The sequence below is a fragment of the Myodes glareolus genome, chromosome 7 (assembly GCF_982192425.1).
Source record: "Myodes glareolus chromosome 7, mMyoGla1.1, whole genome shotgun sequence".
Taxonomy (NCBI): Eukaryota; Metazoa; Chordata; class Mammalia; order Rodentia; family Cricetidae; genus Myodes; species Myodes glareolus.
The window spans coordinates 64,352,922-64,372,083 of NC_142032.1; the positions used below are offsets into that span (position 1 = coordinate 64,352,922).

A 19,162-nucleotide genomic window follows, 5' to 3' on the forward strand; every position below is an offset into this window, starting at 1 on the left:
TTACAGGCATGGGGAATTAAGTGCCCTGGTGCAGTGGAGAGTGTCACCTAGAGTGCTTTGTGGGAACTGAGGTCCCCACCCTTTAGCTCTTCTTTACCTGAGTTCCCCCCACTTCCTCATTGCCCTTGCAGCAGTTCTGTGTCCCCCAACGCCCACCTGCCTGTGGCTCTTTCTTTTTCTCCTTAGTCTGTTGTTCAAGTTTCTCCCAACATAGCCCGGCAGACGTGTTTCCATTGGTCCCACATCCTTAACACTGCCTGTGCCTGGAAGGTGTGTTGCCAAGTGGGGGATGGATAGAGGCTGGTCACTCCAGGAAAAGCCACAGGAGACCAGAAGGTGGCTGCTTTCTACAGACCATCCTGCTCTAGCACACAGGGACCCGTCCATCATCTGGAGTCCCAGCGCTGTTACTAAGGACTTTTCACCTGAGCATGACCCTTTCAGATCTTAGCTGGGAGGATGTTTCCAGGCCGGTTTATCCCCACCGACCAAAGCTCTCTTTCAGGTCCTGCATCTGTAGAATTCTGGAATGCCATGGATGCCTACCTTCCGGGACTTCATGGAGCTGGCCTGAGCCTTGGGCCAGTGCTGGACCTCATGGAGGCACTAATATTATTGCAATGAACTGTGTGGCCAGCAGGCCCCAGCTGTGCAGCACTTGGTGGCAGAGTAAAGATGTAAAGATAACGACCCACTCAGTTGCCTTGTCTATGGCTTCTGGACAGGCTTTTATAACAGGAGCGAGTAGGGGTTCCTAGCCCTCGCTGTGGCTGTGTCCAGCTTAACAGAGGCAGCCATGGAGGAAGTGGTCTTCTCTCCCTTCCATTCAGGCATGTGGTACTGTCTCTTCCTCTTGTCTGACCCAGGCCTGGGTAGTGGCCTGGCTTCCCAGGGTTGAAAGTGTCACATAGTCAGACATTTGATGCCCAGGGGACTAGAGCATTGGTTGTCTTTCAGGTGTAGGTGTCATGCTCACAGACCACTCTGAGCCTCAAATGGCATCAGTGTGGGAAAGCAAAGTAGCAGTGCTTGACTCAGTTGGAGCCTGCCTGAGCTAGGTGCCTCTGTGGGAACCAGGTAGTTAGGAGGGCGTGTTCTCTGAGCCAGGCCGGTCTAGGAACAGCCACTAACCCATTGATTCACAGGGTAAGCCTCACTTTCAGCTAGCTACCCATGCAGGATTATAGGTCATAGGAAAGGCAGAGGGAACCAGTTAGTGTGGCTATTGTCATTAATGTGGGTCCTGTGGTCTTCAGGTGTTGGCTGGAGGTGATTTCTGCAGCGGCCAATAGCCATTGGCTGAATTCGCAACAGTGATGGATATCTCAGGACTCACGGTGCAGGGAAGATGAATGACAGAAACCACCAAGGTCCTTGGTAAGTTATCCTGGGTCTCTGAGTCCCTGCCTGACCTCACTCATGGAACCTAGGTGTGGAGCAGGTCTGGGGGCAGGGCAAACACAGACTCCCTGCTGCAGGTGCAGAGGGCTCTCTTCATTGGCCCTGAGTCACAACCCAACAGGACAATCCTGGGCTTGATTTGGAAAGGATGCTCCCTAGTGTCACCTTAGTCAGGGCTCACAGGTTATTTCTGTTTCCCAGTTTAAGCCAGTCAAACCAAGGCACATATGTGACGATGAAGTGCCTTGTGATTTGAGATAGTCTTTACCATGCTGGCTATTTCAAAGCTCCCCCTTCCCTAAGAGAGAACAGAGATGCCTGGGGATACTCTGCCCGGCTCATGTGGGGACGGAGCCTCTGTTGCCACTGGTACCTATGGCTGGCAGATCTGCTGGCAGCATGAGGTTAGCACCTGGAAGGTCTCAGTCAGCCTACCCCTGGGTCCTGCCCCATTGATCTTCAGGAAATGCATCCTGTCCCCTTTCTTGTGAGGATCACCATTTGCTGGACAGTGTATGTTTAGGTATATAACCACAAGTCCTCAAACAAATTGCTATAGTAAAGAATAAAAAATGGTTTCATATGGCCAAGTGCTGAGCAAAACAACCTGCTTCAGATGGATTAGAATACAAACCCACTAAAGAAACCTCACTTTTCCCTTCAGGGGCACCATCTGCACAAACACTAAGGTATTATTTATAAATGAACATCCATTTCCACCTTGATAAGAAAGCTGGCCTGCACGCTTTTGTGTTTCAGCACAGGGAAGGCAGCACTCACCGCTTGGCAGAGGATGGGGTGCCTGGTGCGATTGATGCCACCAGCAAACACCGTGAAGGTCAGAGCCGCGTGGAAGCAGAAGTTGAGGAGCGCGTGCCGGCCTTTCCGGCTGATCCGGATGGCACTGCGGGAAACAGGGGTTTCACATTAAAAACCAGTGGTTCCGAGAAGAACCTGGAAATACCACACCTTGTCCACGGTGGGACCAGCAGGACCTCAGTAGGGCTGGAGGCAACCCACCCAAAGGACAGGACCATGGGAAAGATGAGCAACTGGGCCTTGTCCACCTCAGCAGGTTCTCACTGGTGCATAGAGTTTCACCCCTCTGCTTGTCTGACAGAGTCTGTCTTGTCTAGGATCTCAGAGGGAGAAGCCATGCTCTTGATTACCAGGACAGCTTCATCTCAGAGCAGATGTCTGATGCACAGAGAGGGCCAGATTATGTGACTGTTTGGTCCTGATAATATCTATGGTCACCAGCATGGCTAAAGCTCTGCCTCGCCAGCGAGGGCAGGGCCAGTATTGCTCTCCTTATAACTTGACCCCACCATGGCTGTGCATGTGTTTAAGTCTCCTACAGCTCCTCTGGTCTGAACACGCTTCTCAAAATCCCTGTTGAAACTTAACTGCCAGTATGTTGGTATTGGAGAATGGTTGTTGGGGCAGAGTTCTCATGAACAGATTTAGTGCCCTTATTAAAAAGACCCCCTAAGGGATGCCTTTCTCTTTATACTATTGGGGGGCTCAGAAAAAGAGTGCCATCCATGGACCAAGATATGGATTCTTATCAGACACCAAACCAGCTCAGTACCCTCCTCACTCTTGACTTATAACTTCTAGAACTATGAAAAAACAATTTCTATTTTAGCCATTGTTATCAACTCTGTGGTAACTTGGTAGAGCTGCCAAAATAGATTAAGAAGAGTTTTGAACCTATCCAAACTTCTTCCATTGTTATCAACTCTGTGGTAACTTGTTAGAGCTGCCAAAAGAGACTAAGAACACTTTTGACACCATCCAAACCCCTCCCGCAACAGGACCTTGTCATACCAAGCCTTTGCTTGTGACTGGCTATGACCCAGACCTAGGTATCACTCGTAATTTTGGTTATGGGTTTGGCTGTGGCTGTGATCCCCTCCTTCTATGTCTCAGTGTGTCTTCTAGGTATTCAGGCAGACGGCAGTCGCACACAACCTCATCGCCAGACATAGGCAGCCAGAAATGAACTCAGGAGGCCTCTGTCTAGAAGGCCCTCCCTAAATAAAAAGGCACAGTAGAGAGGAACTTCAAGGTGCTGCAAAAGCCTGTCCATGCCTCTTAGGATGCTGGAGCCAACATGCTTCCATTTCAGGACGGACTATTTCACAGTGTTACAAGAACAGAGGGGCTGATGTTAAGAAGGCTCAGTGGGGGCTGCAGAGATGGCTCAGCATTTAAGAGAACTTGCTGTTCTTCAGAGGACTCCGGTTTGGTTTTCAGCACCCACATGGTGGCTTATAACCATTCTTAACTCCAGTTCTGGGGGATCGGGTATCCTCTACTGGCCTCCTTGAGCACCAAGCACACGCACAGAACACATAGATACATGTAGGCAAAGCACTCACACACATAAAATAAAAATAAATTAGCAACAACAACAACAACAAAAAGAAGACAGAGACCCAGGATGGAAGGATTGGGTTTTCTCCAGTACTATGTATGCCCTAGTGGCCACTGTTCCAGGGAGGGTGAGGTGGGCTCCCTTACCTCTGATGTAGGATATAGGTGATGACTGAGGCAAGGAGGCACAGGAGCATGACCGCGGTGCAGGCATACACCACGGGGTGCAGGAACTCCCCTGGGTACTGGGGCAAGGAGAGGACAGTCTTCAAATCCTGGAAAGGAAGCAAAGACTCGAGTGACCGATATGGCTGGGATTCTCTACGTGATTTCTCAGGTGTCTCAGGAGGGGTCAGGCTGAGAGGGACTCTGCTCAATGGCTACTCATGCAGGGTGTAGGGAGGGCATAGTATCCCAGGAGCCCACTTGGGATTGGTGTCTTCCCAGGGCTGCTCAGCTGAGAGCATCTTCCCACGACTCTGAAAGCAGCTCCCAGAGATACCACTTCCACAGTGCCCACACCTGCCTTGAGCCCTTTCTATCTATGTTTCTGGCAGAGGGCAAGCAGATGCTAGCTTCCACTGTGTGTGCCACTGCTGTCCCCAGAGATGGTAAGGAACACTCAGCCTCCCCAGCCCACTCCCTACACCCCACATTATGCTTTTACACGACTCCCTGGGGAATTCCGCATCATGTTTCAGCAGCCCTAAGACAGTGGCATTGACCTGAGCAGGCAGAGAAAGAGGAGTTGTCATGAACAGTAGGTTTGGCCTCGGGACCTTCTCTACCTTCACCCACTCTACTGTGTATCAGAACTGAGGAAAAAGGTTCAAGGTCACAGTTCAAGTGAAAGCATGGCTTCCCTGTGGTAGGGAAACACAGAGGAATGAATGTCTGGGATGGAAATGCTCGGAATCCTTGGGGCCCTGGGGTCAGTGTCCTGGCCAATATGTTTGAGCAAAGTGTCAAGTCTCCAACTTTGAAGGGACAGTTGGTCAGTGGGCAGCTGGGGCTAGTGCCCACAGTGTTCTCATAACCCTCACGCTTCTGGGCCATAGCTGGTGCAGGGCAGAAAGTCTGAGGGGTAGGTGTGGACATGGTTGGCACATGAACAACTCTTCATAAGACATGAGGTTCAAGGATTAGGATGCCATGGACCCTGTGTCCTTCCCAGATGATGATTTCCTAATGAGGCATCATGTTGTGGAATATTTCTTTAAACCAGGCAAAGAGGTGTTATATTTGTTCCTGCTGCATTCGTTTACTGTGTAAAGATGTGTTGCATTTGCGTTGATTAAATAAAAACAGCCTGGACTCAGAGAGGCCGGGTTAGCAACTGGTTGACAGGAAGTAGCAGGGAGGAGCTTAGTGTGGGTGCTTTTTTTTTTTCTTCTTTTAGTTCCGGCTGTGTGGAAGGCAGCAAAGGAAGTTAGTCAGTTGCTATTCTAAATCTCTGAGCTCACAGATTTTCGCCCTAGCCTTTGAATCTCCATTGTCTGGGGAAGCAGAGCTCCCCCCTGGGCTATAGGCCGCTGGTAGTTCAAAGTGCAGGTACTGGAATGAAGGTAAAAGAACACACTGGGGAGCTATCCCTAGTGCCGGCACACTGTGTGCTCTCCCTTGGCTGCCACCATATCCCCGCCTCCTGACGAGGAAACTTTCCACACTGGGTCCTGGGACGGGAACTCAGCAGTCAGGATAGCCACAGGATGGCCCAGCTAAGGAAGGATGCCCTATCCTCGGACCATGCGCCTCTGCCATGGGAAGCCCCTAGAAGTGCTGACAACTGCAGGAGCCTGTGTCTGAGTGAGGACAAGGCACCTGCCATGGGATGGCAGTTTCTGAAGGGGTTGAGTCTGTTTCCCCGAGCAGTGTGTCTTCAACTGGCTCTTCCTGGGATCACACATCTTGTCTGATAGCCCAGCTCAGTTATGTGACATACTTCGGACATTTGCCCATGGATATCTTTAGGACCATGGCCAGAGACTACCTGACCTTCCAAGCAACAAGAACGTCCATTAAGACTGCCTGAGTGACCCTGACTTCAAAAGCCTAAATGCTTCCTAGTGTGTTGAGCAGAGGGTCCCAGACCCAGTGTAGTGCTTCCTCCTCTAGAACATTTGGTCTCTTTGGGAGCTCACATGTCCTTCTTTATGGTCTGTCTGCAGGGTATTTGCGTTTGCTATGGGTTGATAGAGGATGCTCTGTGGCTCCTGTGAGCACCAAGGCCATTATTCAGTCTGTTCGGCTCAGCTGCTTCCTGTCAGACAGAAGCCAACTCTTGAGTCATGGAAAGCAGGCTTGCTGATGAGATCAGGGTGCCCACACACCTGATGAGTTTTTGCTGCTGGGAGGTGGGGTACCCCCTGGGGCCCTAAGAGCTCTTGGTTCAACAGGGCCCAAGTGATATTTCCAGGTTTTTGTGCACATAGGTATTTTCATGGGGGTCTTAGAGTTCTGACCCAATTTGGTTATTGTTACTAGTGAGGGAGGGACAGAGAGGGAGAGGGAGAGGGAGAGGGAGAGGGAGAGGGAGAGGGAGAGGGAGAGGGAGAGAGAGAGAGAGAGAGAGAGAGAGAGAGAGAGAGAGAGAGAGAATTGCAGTGCAAGCAAGCTTCCCAGTACAGTCCTTTCCTTGCATCTAGGTCTCGTCCTGGAACTAAAACTCTACAATGATCTTGCAAGTCTTCCATGGCCCTCTTCAGAGTCATTGTCACTGTGTATATGGGGCAGATGGATGCCACAGGGGCTTGTCTTCCTGACAATATCAGACTCTTGTGATAGGAAGGATCTGGGGACAACCAAGGAAGGAAGAGGGCTCAGTTCTGACCAAAGCAGTACTTGCGGTGTTCCTGATGCTCTGAGTTGGTAGCGATGTTCCAAATTCTTATCTCCAGGACCTACAGTAACACCTGCACTTGGATACTCCTCTCTATGGCTTGAATTCACACAACAAAGCCTCATAGGAGGCCACACGGAAAAAGTAGAGCTGTCTCCAGTGAGCTGACAGGATATTCAGAGTCAGCTTGCTATGCAGTGATGTGTTTTGAAGGCTGCTGTCCAGACAGGGTCACACAGCCTTGGGCTGAGGGGCTCAGTCTCAGCTGGATATTTACAGGGCTGGCCTCTAACTCTTTAGTGGCTTGTAAGCTTGGGAGACCAGACCTGAGAGGGGTGGAACCACCTATGTGAAGACAGACCTTGGAGACTAAGGGCAGGCTGACCCAGGGGATGACCAGTGAGCCTGGGAAGAAGTGAGGTTTGATTTGGCTTCCTGCTTGTTTGTATCGGAATGATCGGCGGTGCCTTTCTGCATTTTTAGAGGTGACATTTAAAATTCAAAGTAGGCAAGGCAAAATGGAGATGCATTTCATATTTTAAAGTTCACACATGGGCAAGTTCCTCTCAAGGAGTCTACTGTGCAAATGTTCCTTGGGCAAGATTCCAGGGATCTGACATGGGGTCAGGAAGAAGCTGCCTGGCTCGAGGACAAAGAGTCCCTCTGCAGTTGTGAAGCCAGAACGTTCTCTGGAGCAGGGATGGTGAGCGGAGCTTGGCTCCCAGTCACCACATAAGAGCTTTCAAATGACCACAATCTGTCGCTCAGCCAGCTGTGTCGCTTGCTCCCACAAACGGCAGCTAGCGTGCTGGTCACCACACGCTCCTGACTGCCGGCTACTCAGCTACCACTCACGTTGCGCAGGAACTCCGCACCCATGAGGTCTGGTGTGGAGGTCATGTTGATACTCCAGAGGATGCTGAACTCATTATAATCTCATTATAGTGATACAGATCCACCCACCCTGCTGTCACAGAGCTGAATAACACCAAGTCAGGGGAGAAAAGAGGCAGCACCCTGATTCCTGGAAGTCTCCTCCCTTCTCCCATAACAACACGAAGACTGTACTGTCAGAGTGCAGGGTAAACACCCACACCCTAGAGCAGATGGGGGGCCTCCAGAGTCGAGCTTCCCTTTTCTGTTCATGGACCATGGGGTAACACTCCCTTCCTCCTCCCCAGAACTGTTGGGTGATGCTATCAGCACTAAGTAAGAAAATAATTGGAGATTCAGTAATAGGGCGAAGAAGGGTCATCCCAGAGAACCCTCAGACACCAGCCATCTAGGTCCAGATGACATACTGTTTGCATTGCCTGTAGGATGGATTGATTGTTCCAGAAAACACTGTGGCATGTCTCTGCTCACTGGGAAATTCCAGAGTCCCTTTCTCTTAAGATGACTCCAGTCAACAGACTCATGAATATCTTCACCTCGGCGGTTTGAATAAGAATGGCCCCATAGGCTTATGCGTAGTCACCAACAAGTGGCATATTTGAAAAGATTAGAAGGATTAGGAGGTGTGGCCTTATTGGAGGAAATGTGTTATTGGGGCTGGGCTTTGAGGTTTCAAAATCCTCTGCCAAACCCAGTGTCACCTATGGATCAGGATGTAGCTCTTAGCCAGGCCCGCTTGTTGTTGTCTTCCTTGCCATAATGATCATGGACTAAACCTCTGAAACTGTACGCCTGCCCCCCGTAAAATGTTTTCTTTATAAGTGTCGCCTGGGTCATGGTGTCTCTCCATAGCACCAGAACAGTGACTAAAACCACTGCCCCAACATACAACAACAGGCATCCTGTCCTAAGTCACGGTTTCCTCTCACATTTTCATCTTGTTTTAGTTGAAGGATCCTTTAGACTTGTTCTGCCAATGGAATGAGCCAGGAAGTTACATAGGACCAAAGACAGGAGGGAGGGAGGAAGAGAATTCAACTAAGTAACATGACAGCTCTTGGTGACAGTGACAAGCAGAAAAGGAATCTCTTGGAAATGGGGATGCCAGGTCTGGTCACATTGCTTTCTGACCTGGGAGCTCTGAGTATAGAGGGAGCAACTGGATCTTTCTGGTTCCTCTTCTGGTTTATTCCCTCCTCCTTTCTTCTTCCCTCGCCTCCTTCCTTCCCTTCTGTAAATTTTTTGTGGGTCTCTGTGTCAGTGTGTGTGCATGTATGTGTCTGTATGTGAGTGTGATGTGTGCATACATGTATGTGCAGAAGCATGTGGCTCTGCCTGTGTGCAGAAGCCCGAGGAGTCGGCCAAGTGTCCTGCTTTATCACTGCCTGCCGTATTCCTTGGAAACAGTCTCTCACTGAACCTGGAGCTAGTCTTGCGGCCAGTTATACAATCCTCCTGTCTTTGCCCCACACAGCACTGGGGTTCCAGGAGCACATGGCCATGCCTGGCTTTTTACATGGGTGGTGGGGTTTGAACTCAGGCTCTTGTGTTTTGCACAGCCCAGTTATCTTACCCACTGAGTCATCTCCTCAGCCTTGGTTCTTCTTCCTACTTAGTTTTCCTGGGTAGTCTTCCTCATCTCCCTCTGTGGCTTTGTTTGACTTTGTTTTGCGACAGGGTCTCACTCTGCAACTGCCCCAGCTTCTTAAGTGCCGGAATCACCCGTGTGAGTCACTGTGCTCGCTCGGCTTGGCTACTTTGCTTCTTCTTCTTCTTGGTTCTGTTTTCTTTTCTGGTTCTGTGCCAACCCAGATTGGTCTTGCTAGAGCCTGACGCATGTCTTTGCCTGTCTTTTCAGTGATAACTGGGTCTTATTGATCGGTCAGCCTTCCATGGGAAAAGCAGAAGGTAAGTCACTCATTCGCTCAAAACACCAACTGGATAGTACACGAATATAGTTTGCTGTCATTTTCTTTTTAGAGGGATACAGGGGATGTTGAAATCATGAGAAAGACATTTTGAAGAGTATTATGGGAACTTCCTTCTGGCCTAATGGTAGCTTTCTTGGTGCGGATAGTTGAAGGGGAATGTTGAGTCAGTGGCAACAGCTCTGCCTGACAGAAAGGTAGCTCTGAGATGTTTCTAGTCATTTAGAACTTGGAATGAACAAAAAGAAAGAGGAGAACCAAAAACCAAACCAAACCAAATTAAACAAAAAGTGAAAGAAAAAAAAAACCCACCAACCCCTGTGAGCAAAGTTCTGAGATGCTCTAAACACAGGCATCTTTCACCTGCCTGTAAGGGGAGGTGGGGCCAGGCCATCTGCTGACTCCTAAGCGCCACAGCCAGGCTAGGCTGAAATGAACCCACCACATTTGGGTTCATATACTGTTCATAGCTTAGAGCTTCAGGTGTCCTCTCACCTGTTATTCCTGAGCTGACCTCACACAGGCAAAGCTTCCTTGTGCATCTGAAAGTGTCCACCGTCAGCCTTTGTGACCCCAGCACTGTGGGGAGGAAGGCAGTGCCTTGGGGCTTGATTGTGTTCTGTAGACTGCAGAACCAGGGCTTGAGGTCTTGCCCTCTATATACCTTTCCAGTGCCTTTGATATTTTAAATCATGCCTGTGTTATTATATATTTGTTGATTTAATTGACTATTATCAGTGAGTCAGAGTGTGTGTGTGTGTGTGTTTGTGTATGCCGTGGGTCCTGTGTGGAGGCCAAAGGGCAACTTTGCAGAATGGGTCTCTCCTTTCCTTTCATTTTAATGTGGGTTCTGGGGGATTGAACTCAGGTTTATAGGCTTTTGTCGGTCTTTTGTGCCCTCTCTTGTCTTTTTTGAATGTGGAAATTGAAGACATAAAGGTTGTTGTAAATATGTCATGTACTGGGATCCTTGACCCCAAGTGGGGAGCAGGTGAGGCCTTGTGTCCTTGTTAAATGTGGCTAAGGACCATTCAATGGCAGTGAGGTAAGCTCTGGGCCACAGCAAGTGAGGACCAACTGAGTTCTCTGTGGGAGTGCCAGCTTCCGTGGTTGCTACTGCTATTAATAGTGCTTAGAACAATGCAAAGCCACAGCATTGTTACAACCAACGGACAGGAGTAGCACCTGATCACCAGACTCAAATATTACAATGGCAGGGAGCCAGGGATCAACCCCACATCCCAGCGCTCCGCACCCTGTCACCCCACACGGTGCCACCCCACATCACGCTGCCCAGTGCCACAGGTTCCCACAGCACCAATTAATCATTAGATCCCACCCACGGGAGCACCCCATTACATAAGGCCCACCTTAATCCTTCCCACCCTACTTTATCCTATTTTATTTCTGACCATCCTGCATCACGCCTTGTCAATAACCCACGCCATTTCATCCTGTACCACACAAGCCCGCATCCTGCAGCTCCACACAACGCCACTGCTCACTGTGCCATTCCATACGTCACCATCCACACCACCCTCTTCGGTCCTAGGATAGCCCACGATGTGACGCTGCAACGCCCCATCACACCAGGCTACCGCATCCCTTGCTGTCTCACTCCTGGCCACCCACTCCACATCCTTCTCCACGCCATCCACATTGGTCCTGTCTCATGCAATACCACTCTATGCCACATTATTATTTTGTTTTCCAGACAGGGTCTCTTTATGGAGTCCAGGCTGGCCTTAGATGCATGCCTCAGCCTCCTGAATTTTGAGAAGATAGATATGGCCCACCACTCCGGTTTACGTGGCCACGCCGTTATATATCATGCCTCTCACACCAAGCAGTCCATGTTATACACCCACCCCATACATCCCATACAATACATTTCATGCTACACCATACTTTATCATACTTCTCATAATGTGTGACTCGACACCACACACTCCACACGCCACTAGCCTGTCCCAAACATCCCATACCACACTCCCATTTGGTGCGGGACTATTCTACACCATACAACCCACACGATACCTCTCCACTTCCCACCACACAGCGTACATCACACATCTGATATCACACTGCTCGGCATCTCAGTCCCACAGCGACATCCCCACCACACATCCCATACCACGTCCTACACCACGTCCCACACCACGTCCCACACCACACATCCCACACCACACATCCCACACCACGTCCCACACCACGTCCCACACCACGTCCCACACCACGTCCCACACTACGTCCCACACCAGATCCCACACCAGATCCCACACCAGATCTCACACCAGATCCCACACCACGTCCCACACCAGATTTCACACCAGATCCCACACCACGTCCCACACCACGTCCCACACCACATCCCACACCACACATCTCACACCACACATCCCACACCACATCCCACACCACGTCCCACACCACGTCCCACACTACGTCCCACACCACGTCCCACACCACGTCCCACACCACGTCCCACACCACGTCCCACACCACGTCCCACACCACGTCCCACACCACATCTCACACCACAGTCCCACACCACATCCCACACCACATCCCACACCACACATCCCACACTATCTAACGCCACCCAACCCTCACCACGTAGCTACATCGTCCATCCCACGTCACACGCTGTGTAGCACGCAGCCTACACTGTACCTGCCATACCACACACCCACAACACATATCCCACACTGCACACTCCATCCCACATATATACACCACACGATTATGGCATATACCCAGCACCATAATTCTACGCCATACGTCTATAACACACGTCCGGCACCACACGTTCTATGCCACATGGCCTACTCCATGCATTCCACACCACAGAGCATTCTACATTCTCTGGTATGTAGAATTCTACATTCTACGCCACACACCTACAACACATATCCCACACCGCAGATTCCATCCTACATATCAAACCACATGTCTGTGGCACACACACAGCACCCCAATTCTACGCCACATGTCTGTAACACACATACGACACCACATGTTCTATACCACATGGCCTACCTCATCCATTCCACACCACAAAGCCTACACCGTACATTCTTCACCACACACCTACAACACATGTCCCACGCCACACATTCCATACCATACATCCCACACATTGTATACACGGACCCCACACTATACCATCTTCTTCCATACACTTTATACCCCTGCTCTGGGTCACACCAATTCACATCCCATACCCAACCAACTCCGTTCTACATGGCATGCTCCGTACCACGTTATTCTCTACCGCATATCCAACACCATGACAGAATATGTCTGCCACGTCAGTCTATCCTGTTTAGTTCCTCACCTCTGGTTGCCAGAAAACAAGAGCCAGGCACATGGAGAGTGCCTTAGTTAGCCCACTAAATCTGGATGCTCTTAGGGAACAGCAGAGAGAAAGCAGGTGCTGGACAGCTCCCCCTGTCATTGACGGGTACCGCTTTGTTCCCCGCGAGAGTAGGCCTTCTTGGTGCTAACTATGAGAATCACAGGTGACAGAGGGCAAAGTCAACCATGTCTGGGTGTCTGCTGGAATTAAACAGCAGTACCTCTTGTGGAAATGAGCTGGATTGATTCTGAGTCTGTTACCTGCTGTGACACAGGTGCCCTTGGCTTCACACATTGGACATGGCCATAGGGAGAATCAGACAAAGATCGTGTTTAGAAGGAGGAGCATGGCATGGCCTAAGTGAGGGAGGCTTGAATCCAGTGCTCGTTTAAGTCTTGGCATGTGGTTCAGAAGACCAGGGGATGTGGTTGTGTCCTAAGCCTGGGAGCAGGAAGGTGGTGTTGCATTGTTGGACGTGTGTTGGATAAGCTCTGGTAGGCAAGGTGAAGGTATAGCCATGGAGGATCAGCTAAGGTCACACGGTCTCAGGACCACTCATCATTCTTTCTCTAGGTCCCAGGTGAACGGCCCAGCACCCGCACCACCGACTGTAGACAGGCAGAAGGTGTGGCACCTCGGGCGGTCCACTTTCTGTGTCTCTGAGATACTCTCATCTGCCAACTATCAGGTGATAGTAATAAAACTACCAAAAGTTCACAGACTCTGGGCCAAGCTGGCAGGGAGGCATTTACAGTATGGGCTCTTAAATGGACAGCCCTGGGCAGCTGAAGTCTGGCATGGCCCTTGTGTGGAACAGAGATCCCCACAGGGCTGCTGGCAGCTGCTGTGAGTGCTTCACGTGAAGCAGGGGGAGTAGAGGACGGGCACTTCTTGCCCAGGGAGATGAGTGTAGGCAAGGGTCAGGGCTTGTAGGGAGTAGGGGAGGGTAGGGCCGAACTAGCAGCTAATTCTGCCCAGTGGGTCCCACAGGGCAGCCACTGTCACCACCCATGCCCCCTGAAGCTCCAGTCAGCTTATTTATTATCTGCTAAGGGTAGGTTTCCATTTTGCAAACATCATGAGTTGGAGAATGGAAGCCACAAACCATTCCAATCTAGGGCTGACAGCCATGTTGGGCGTGGCACCCGGGGGCATCAGGAGAGAGTGTCAGAAGCCAAAGGACCCTTGAGCCCAAGCTGCTTTCCTTTGAGAGCTGCCAGTGCCTGGAACAGGTAACCTTGCTGGGGTCAGGAGAGGGCATGGCCAGGAGCTTTGCCTCAGCCATCAATGCTGAAGTGATGTGGCTTTGGGTATCAGGGATTTCTCTCCTTGGGCATTTTTGAATGGAGCAAGAAGCGAGTAAGGCAGTGACTCAGACAGAAGATTCCTTACTAGGCGAACACACGGGTCTGCACTGAGCATCCATGCCCATATCTGGGCTATGGACACGTTCTCCTGGTGGTCATTGACATTCTCAGCACGCACCCCAGCCCGAGCTGCCCTGTCAGCTGTCCCTTAGGAGCATACACAATACATTATTTACTCGGCTGTCAGCCTTCCTGGAGACCGATAGACAGCGACCACAATAAAAGCTTGCGGGAGCCTTCAGGAAGGGCCCCACCATGTCTTGGATACTGTTCCAACCCGCTGACCATGCCGTCCTTACTCCTTTCTAGTGAGAGAAATACCTTCCCCGCTCCTGTTGTAGCCCTAGCTGCCGAAGTCCTTGGGCTTTCTGAGAAGCCGGGGCAGTTGGAAGGGCCTGGTTGATCTGACTGAGGCCCCCCTCAGTGGGAGGGAACCTTGTCTGGGACTAGACAAGGTTCCCCAGGGCATGAACAAGAGCCCCGCGGATGGATGCCACTCCGTTGATTAAATGATTCGACATTGCCGTGTGCCTTCAGCTAATTAGTATGAACAGCACCAAGTGAGTCAGTGAGCAGACAGACCCTGGCAGGCAGCCAGAGACCCAGGGCAACCAGACCCTGCTGCCCTCAGCACCAGCCCCATAGGATTCTTCCACGCCAGGATTGAGCACATGCTGGGCAGTTGCTAACTACCTAACCACCCATAAGTTACTTTCCTGTCCAGGCCTCCTCCGTCTAACAGAGGGTGGTAGCACTTGATCCGGCGTGAATGCAGGGTGCCCTGAGCCGTTAGCCCCTTGGGCTGTGTACTCACCATGAGCCCTGCAGGGTTAGGGAGGCAAGAACACCGGTGGGGTTGCTGGCAGTGACCACTATGTTGCGCCCTTCTCCCCTCTAGCCTCCATGGCCGTCTGGAAGGTCAAGTCCCAAACAGCAGTCACAGTGGAGCTCCTGGGAAGGCTACCTCAGAGGGACTGTGGCAGGATGGCTGAGGAGCTGAAGGCCGGCCCACCTGCAAAGACAGTGCATGTTGCAGGCCAGTGCCCGGGTATACTCAGGGAGCATCTAGTTCCTTTCCAAGAGTGCCCCTTTTTGGCTCCTATCAACCTGGCCAGCCTGTTGGAGTCCCTGGCTCAGGCTCCATCTGAGGCATTCAGAGAGGTGGTGATAATCATAGCTTTGGGACTGGAGGAAACCCCCCTTTCTGGCAGCCAGAAACCATCCCTTGAGTAGTCCCTACTCCCCATCCCAACGTAAGAATGCTACTTGGTTATTTCAGGCTGCACAAGCCAGACCAATGTTATCAATTTAAATCAAGAGAATCAAATAAACCTGAATAAATCTCTCAGTCCCCAGGCAGACCTGGCAGGCAGAAGCTTCTGCTGCTTGATGTGGCTAGACCTTGAGGGTTAGCATCTCCCACATGGACATTCTTGCCTGTGCTGGAACTATGTGGTCTTGCTAGGGTTCCAAGCCCCAGACTTACCCAAAGTTATTCAGAATCCACCTTCCAACACAAGAGTGACCGAACCCCTCAGGGCATTTCTGCCCCAGAAATGGCCCTCATGAGTGGACACTGTGGCCGGCCGGTGGCTTGACCAGAAGCACCACCCCTCCCCTTTCCTTCTCAGACACCAGGAGGAAGCCACCCAACTTCTCACCTATTTTGGTAAAGGCTGCTGAAGAGGCACAGGTCTCACGCTTCTCATAGGCGAGATGTGGCATGTCCCTCGTGCTAGGGAACAGCTTTCTATGACGAAAGGCATCCGACTGGAGCTTGTGAGTGGAGTTATCAACAGATTGCAGGGCTGCAGCCTGGCGACTGGCAGTGGCCAGAGCACTGCGCTGGGGACGGAGCTCTGCACCCGGAGGGAGTGAGTCAGAACCCAGAAGAGCAGGCATCCAATGCGCTCTCTGCAGGCAGTTTCCAGCTCTGGGTTGGGGGACGCCAGCCGCCTGCGCGCCTGATTTCTGCAGTAGCAGCCAGGGGAATGAAGGACCGGCCAGGAAGCAGGAGCTGTAACCATGGGGACTGGGGGAGGCGCGGACCGCGGCAGCGCCGCCGTACCCTGGCTCCCTGCGGCAGAGCGGGAATGGTTCTTCCCAGCCCGGCGGCCCGCTGCCCGTCACACTGCAGAGTCGATTTAAAGAGACAACCGACTAGGGTTTGCTGCTTGCTTCCAACAGATTCAGACAACTCACATTAAAGCATCTCCCCCAAAAGGAGGACAGGATGATGTTATTTCATTTTTTAAAAGAGATCCCTGTCTGTTGAGGGTTCCAGGAACAGGAAGGAGAAAACGGAAATTGATTTTGGAAGAATCTTCACAATCCTGGTATTAAAATCTTTCTCAAATCCAAATATGCCAAAACTGAGGTGAAGTCTATCTGAGCATGAGTCAGCAGGGCTGGTCCTGCCTGTGGACAGAGCCTGGCTGGGCAAATAGTGTCTTCCTTAACCCTAGTGTGTTGAACTCCTTCTCTCAGCCTGGGCTAAAAGAACAGAGCGCGGAGAAGAAAAGTGCAGAGTGTGTCAGAGACCAGAGCACAGGGTCTCAACTGTGGCGGGATGGCCTGCCCCACGCAGGCAGCCTGAAGGAGGGCCAGGGTCAGGTGTAGATTTTTCACAAAGTTAATCCCTTTGGGGGATGTTGGCATTGTGATTGAGAGACACCTGTTTGGGGGTCACTTTACTTCCGCTCCACCTGACTCAGCCCCACCCATCTACTCTGCTCTTCCAAGGGCTCTCGAAGCTTGTGCCTACTCCAGAGGGTCCCTAGGTTCTTGCTACCCTAGAGTTTAAAGGGTAGAAACTAGAGTCCCTGCAGAGAGGTTGTTAAGAATCGTGAAGGCAGAATTAGAGCCAGAGACATTATAATTCTTGGTTTTGTAAGTCCTGTGGTGTGTAACTTCTGCGTGGGGGTGTGGTCAACTGTCCTCTGTCCCAGAGCTCAGTGTGAACATTGAGATGAGCCCTGAACTTCAGAAAGGAACTCAAGACCCAGAGGGGATTCTGCCTGCTCAGCCCCCTATAAGTCATGGGGACCTCCAGGTGTTCTGAACTCTCTGAGTGGCTTCTCCAGGGACTGGAGGCCAGCCCAGGTCTCTTCCTGATACATCCTGGCTGATGGTCATGGTCACGTGGGCAGATAAAGAGCAGAAGGGAGGGTAGGCAGTAGGGGTGGGGTGGTGGCTCTGAACGAGAGCAGACTCTGACACTTGTCTCTTGCTCAAGGCTCCAGCTTCATCACAGGTGATTCAGGACTTCAGGCTGTTCTGTGACTCTATGCACAACTTGAGTGATGTCCCTTAGCCTCTTCCTGGGGTGTCCAGACCAAGAACTGGTTTTTATATAGTAGTTGGTCCCTAGCTGAAGTTTTCAGAAACAAAGTCCAGGACCTGGCTTCACGAATACTGGCACTGGACTAGTGACTTCCACATACTCATAGCTGTCACACATACCTCTCTGTAGCTTGCCAGGGCCTAGGGTTGGAGCTGCCCAAGGAGGGCATCACTTGAGATCTGATTTTTGGGGTAGCCCTGGAGGTAGAGGTGCCATGATGGCCTCCATGGTGGTCCATGTTCTTTATCAACACAGAATAGTTTTTCTATGGCAGTGAATCTTACCCTTCTTAATTTGCCACCCCCTTAATATGGCTCCTCATGCTGTGGTGACCCCCAACCTTAAAATCATGTCATTGTTCCTTCATAACTATAATTTTGCTGCTGTTATGAATTGAAATGTAAGTATCTGTTATGCAGGCTATCTGGTAGGCAACCCCCAAAGAGGTTTCAACACAGATTGAGAATCACTGTTCTATGGGAGGGGAAACTGAGGCATGGCATAGTCAGAGATGCTTCTGGTCACAGCTTTTGCTGCTTGCTAGACAAGTCACACTTGCCTCTTACTGAAAGCATGTTTGGTTATGGGATTGCTTTTTCTACTTAAGGAAGCCTGGTATTGTGGCTCAAGCCTCAGGTCTCTTGTCTCTCAACTCTTGACATAGTGTAAATCACCCTGCAGTTAGGAACCTGGCCCCAGATGGGCCTGGGAGATGTTTGCTATGAGCCAGCCCAATTGTCCATGCCCACACTCCTTTCGGCTGCTCCTCTGGCCACTGCCATCTGGGTGGATTCAGTATTGTAATAGGACACAGCCCAGTCTCTGGGCGTCTGGGGTACAGTCATCTCAGAGTATCTGCTAGCTCCCCAAACTGGCCGAAGAGGAAAGTGCAGGAAAAGGACAAGGTTGTCAAGGGACAAAGAACTGAAACAACCCCCAATCTGAGGCTACTAGGACGCAGGCAACAAGGCCCTCACTGAGGCCAAGCAAAATCCCTCTATGTAAGGAAGTGCCAATTTCTGTCTCACGGGTGTGGCTCTTTGCTCGGGGTACATGCAGCTTCCAAAAGTTCCCCACAGCTAAGTCTCGAAGAGATGCCAGCAGGGGATAAGAGTTTCTGTCTCTGCGACAGTCACACAGGACAACAGGGTTATAAATGACTGTCTGGAGTCTCCAGCATGTGCTGATACTGCTGTCCTTGAGGGTTTTTATCTCAAGAAGACCTCACTATAGTCTTTAGGCCTGTCCACCGCCCGGCAGGTCACCCTGCCTCATCACCCCTGGCCATCTTCCTCATGTGGAGTAAGCAATAGGGAACGCTAGCGCACACAGCAGCTACAGAATCCCCTCTCTGTAATAGCTCCATGTGTTTTGTCTGGGACAGGACAGCAGCCCCTGTGGATACACAGCATGGACCATCCCACCAGGCTGCCACTTCCCTAAAGGGCCAGACAGCACCTCTCTCAGGCTCCATGGGCCACGTCCTCTTCACAGCCATCCACCCTGCTGGTGAAGACAAGTTCTCGGCAAAGGGCTGGCTGGGTGCCAACACTGGAAAAATACATAGTTCTCACGAGTTATTTTTTATTTTTTTCCCCAACCTTTTAAACCCGTGAGAAAGGACACCTTCGGGCTATTATCTCAGGAAATGTG

The 19,162-nt window shown here is 51.1% G+C and overlaps 1 protein-coding gene across 2 annotated transcripts in view; it reads right to left on the reverse strand.

Annotated features, from left to right (window-relative positions):
* Window positions 1-16,197, reverse strand: part of Adgra1 (adhesion G protein-coupled receptor A1) — a 44,167-nt gene extending 27,970 nt beyond the window's left edge. The window contains exons 1-5 of one of the 2 annotated variants that reach the window (XM_048455293.3): window positions 15,828-16,197; window positions 14,981-15,178; window positions 9,087-9,400; window positions 3,928-4,055; window positions 2,182-2,305 (exon numbers count right to left, since the gene is read on the reverse strand). In XM_048455293.3, the coding sequence (XP_048311250.3) occupies window positions 2,182-2,305; window positions 3,928-4,055; window positions 9,087-9,098 (264 nt within the window). In that variant the 5' untranslated portion in view covers window positions 9,099-9,400; window positions 14,981-15,178; window positions 15,828-16,197. The remainder of the gene's footprint in view (window positions 1-2,181; window positions 2,306-3,927; window positions 4,056-9,086; window positions 9,401-14,980; window positions 15,179-15,827) is intronic. The other variant, XM_048455294.3, reaches the window with a different exon arrangement.
* Between the last annotated feature and the right edge of the window lie 2,965 nt (window positions 16,198-19,162).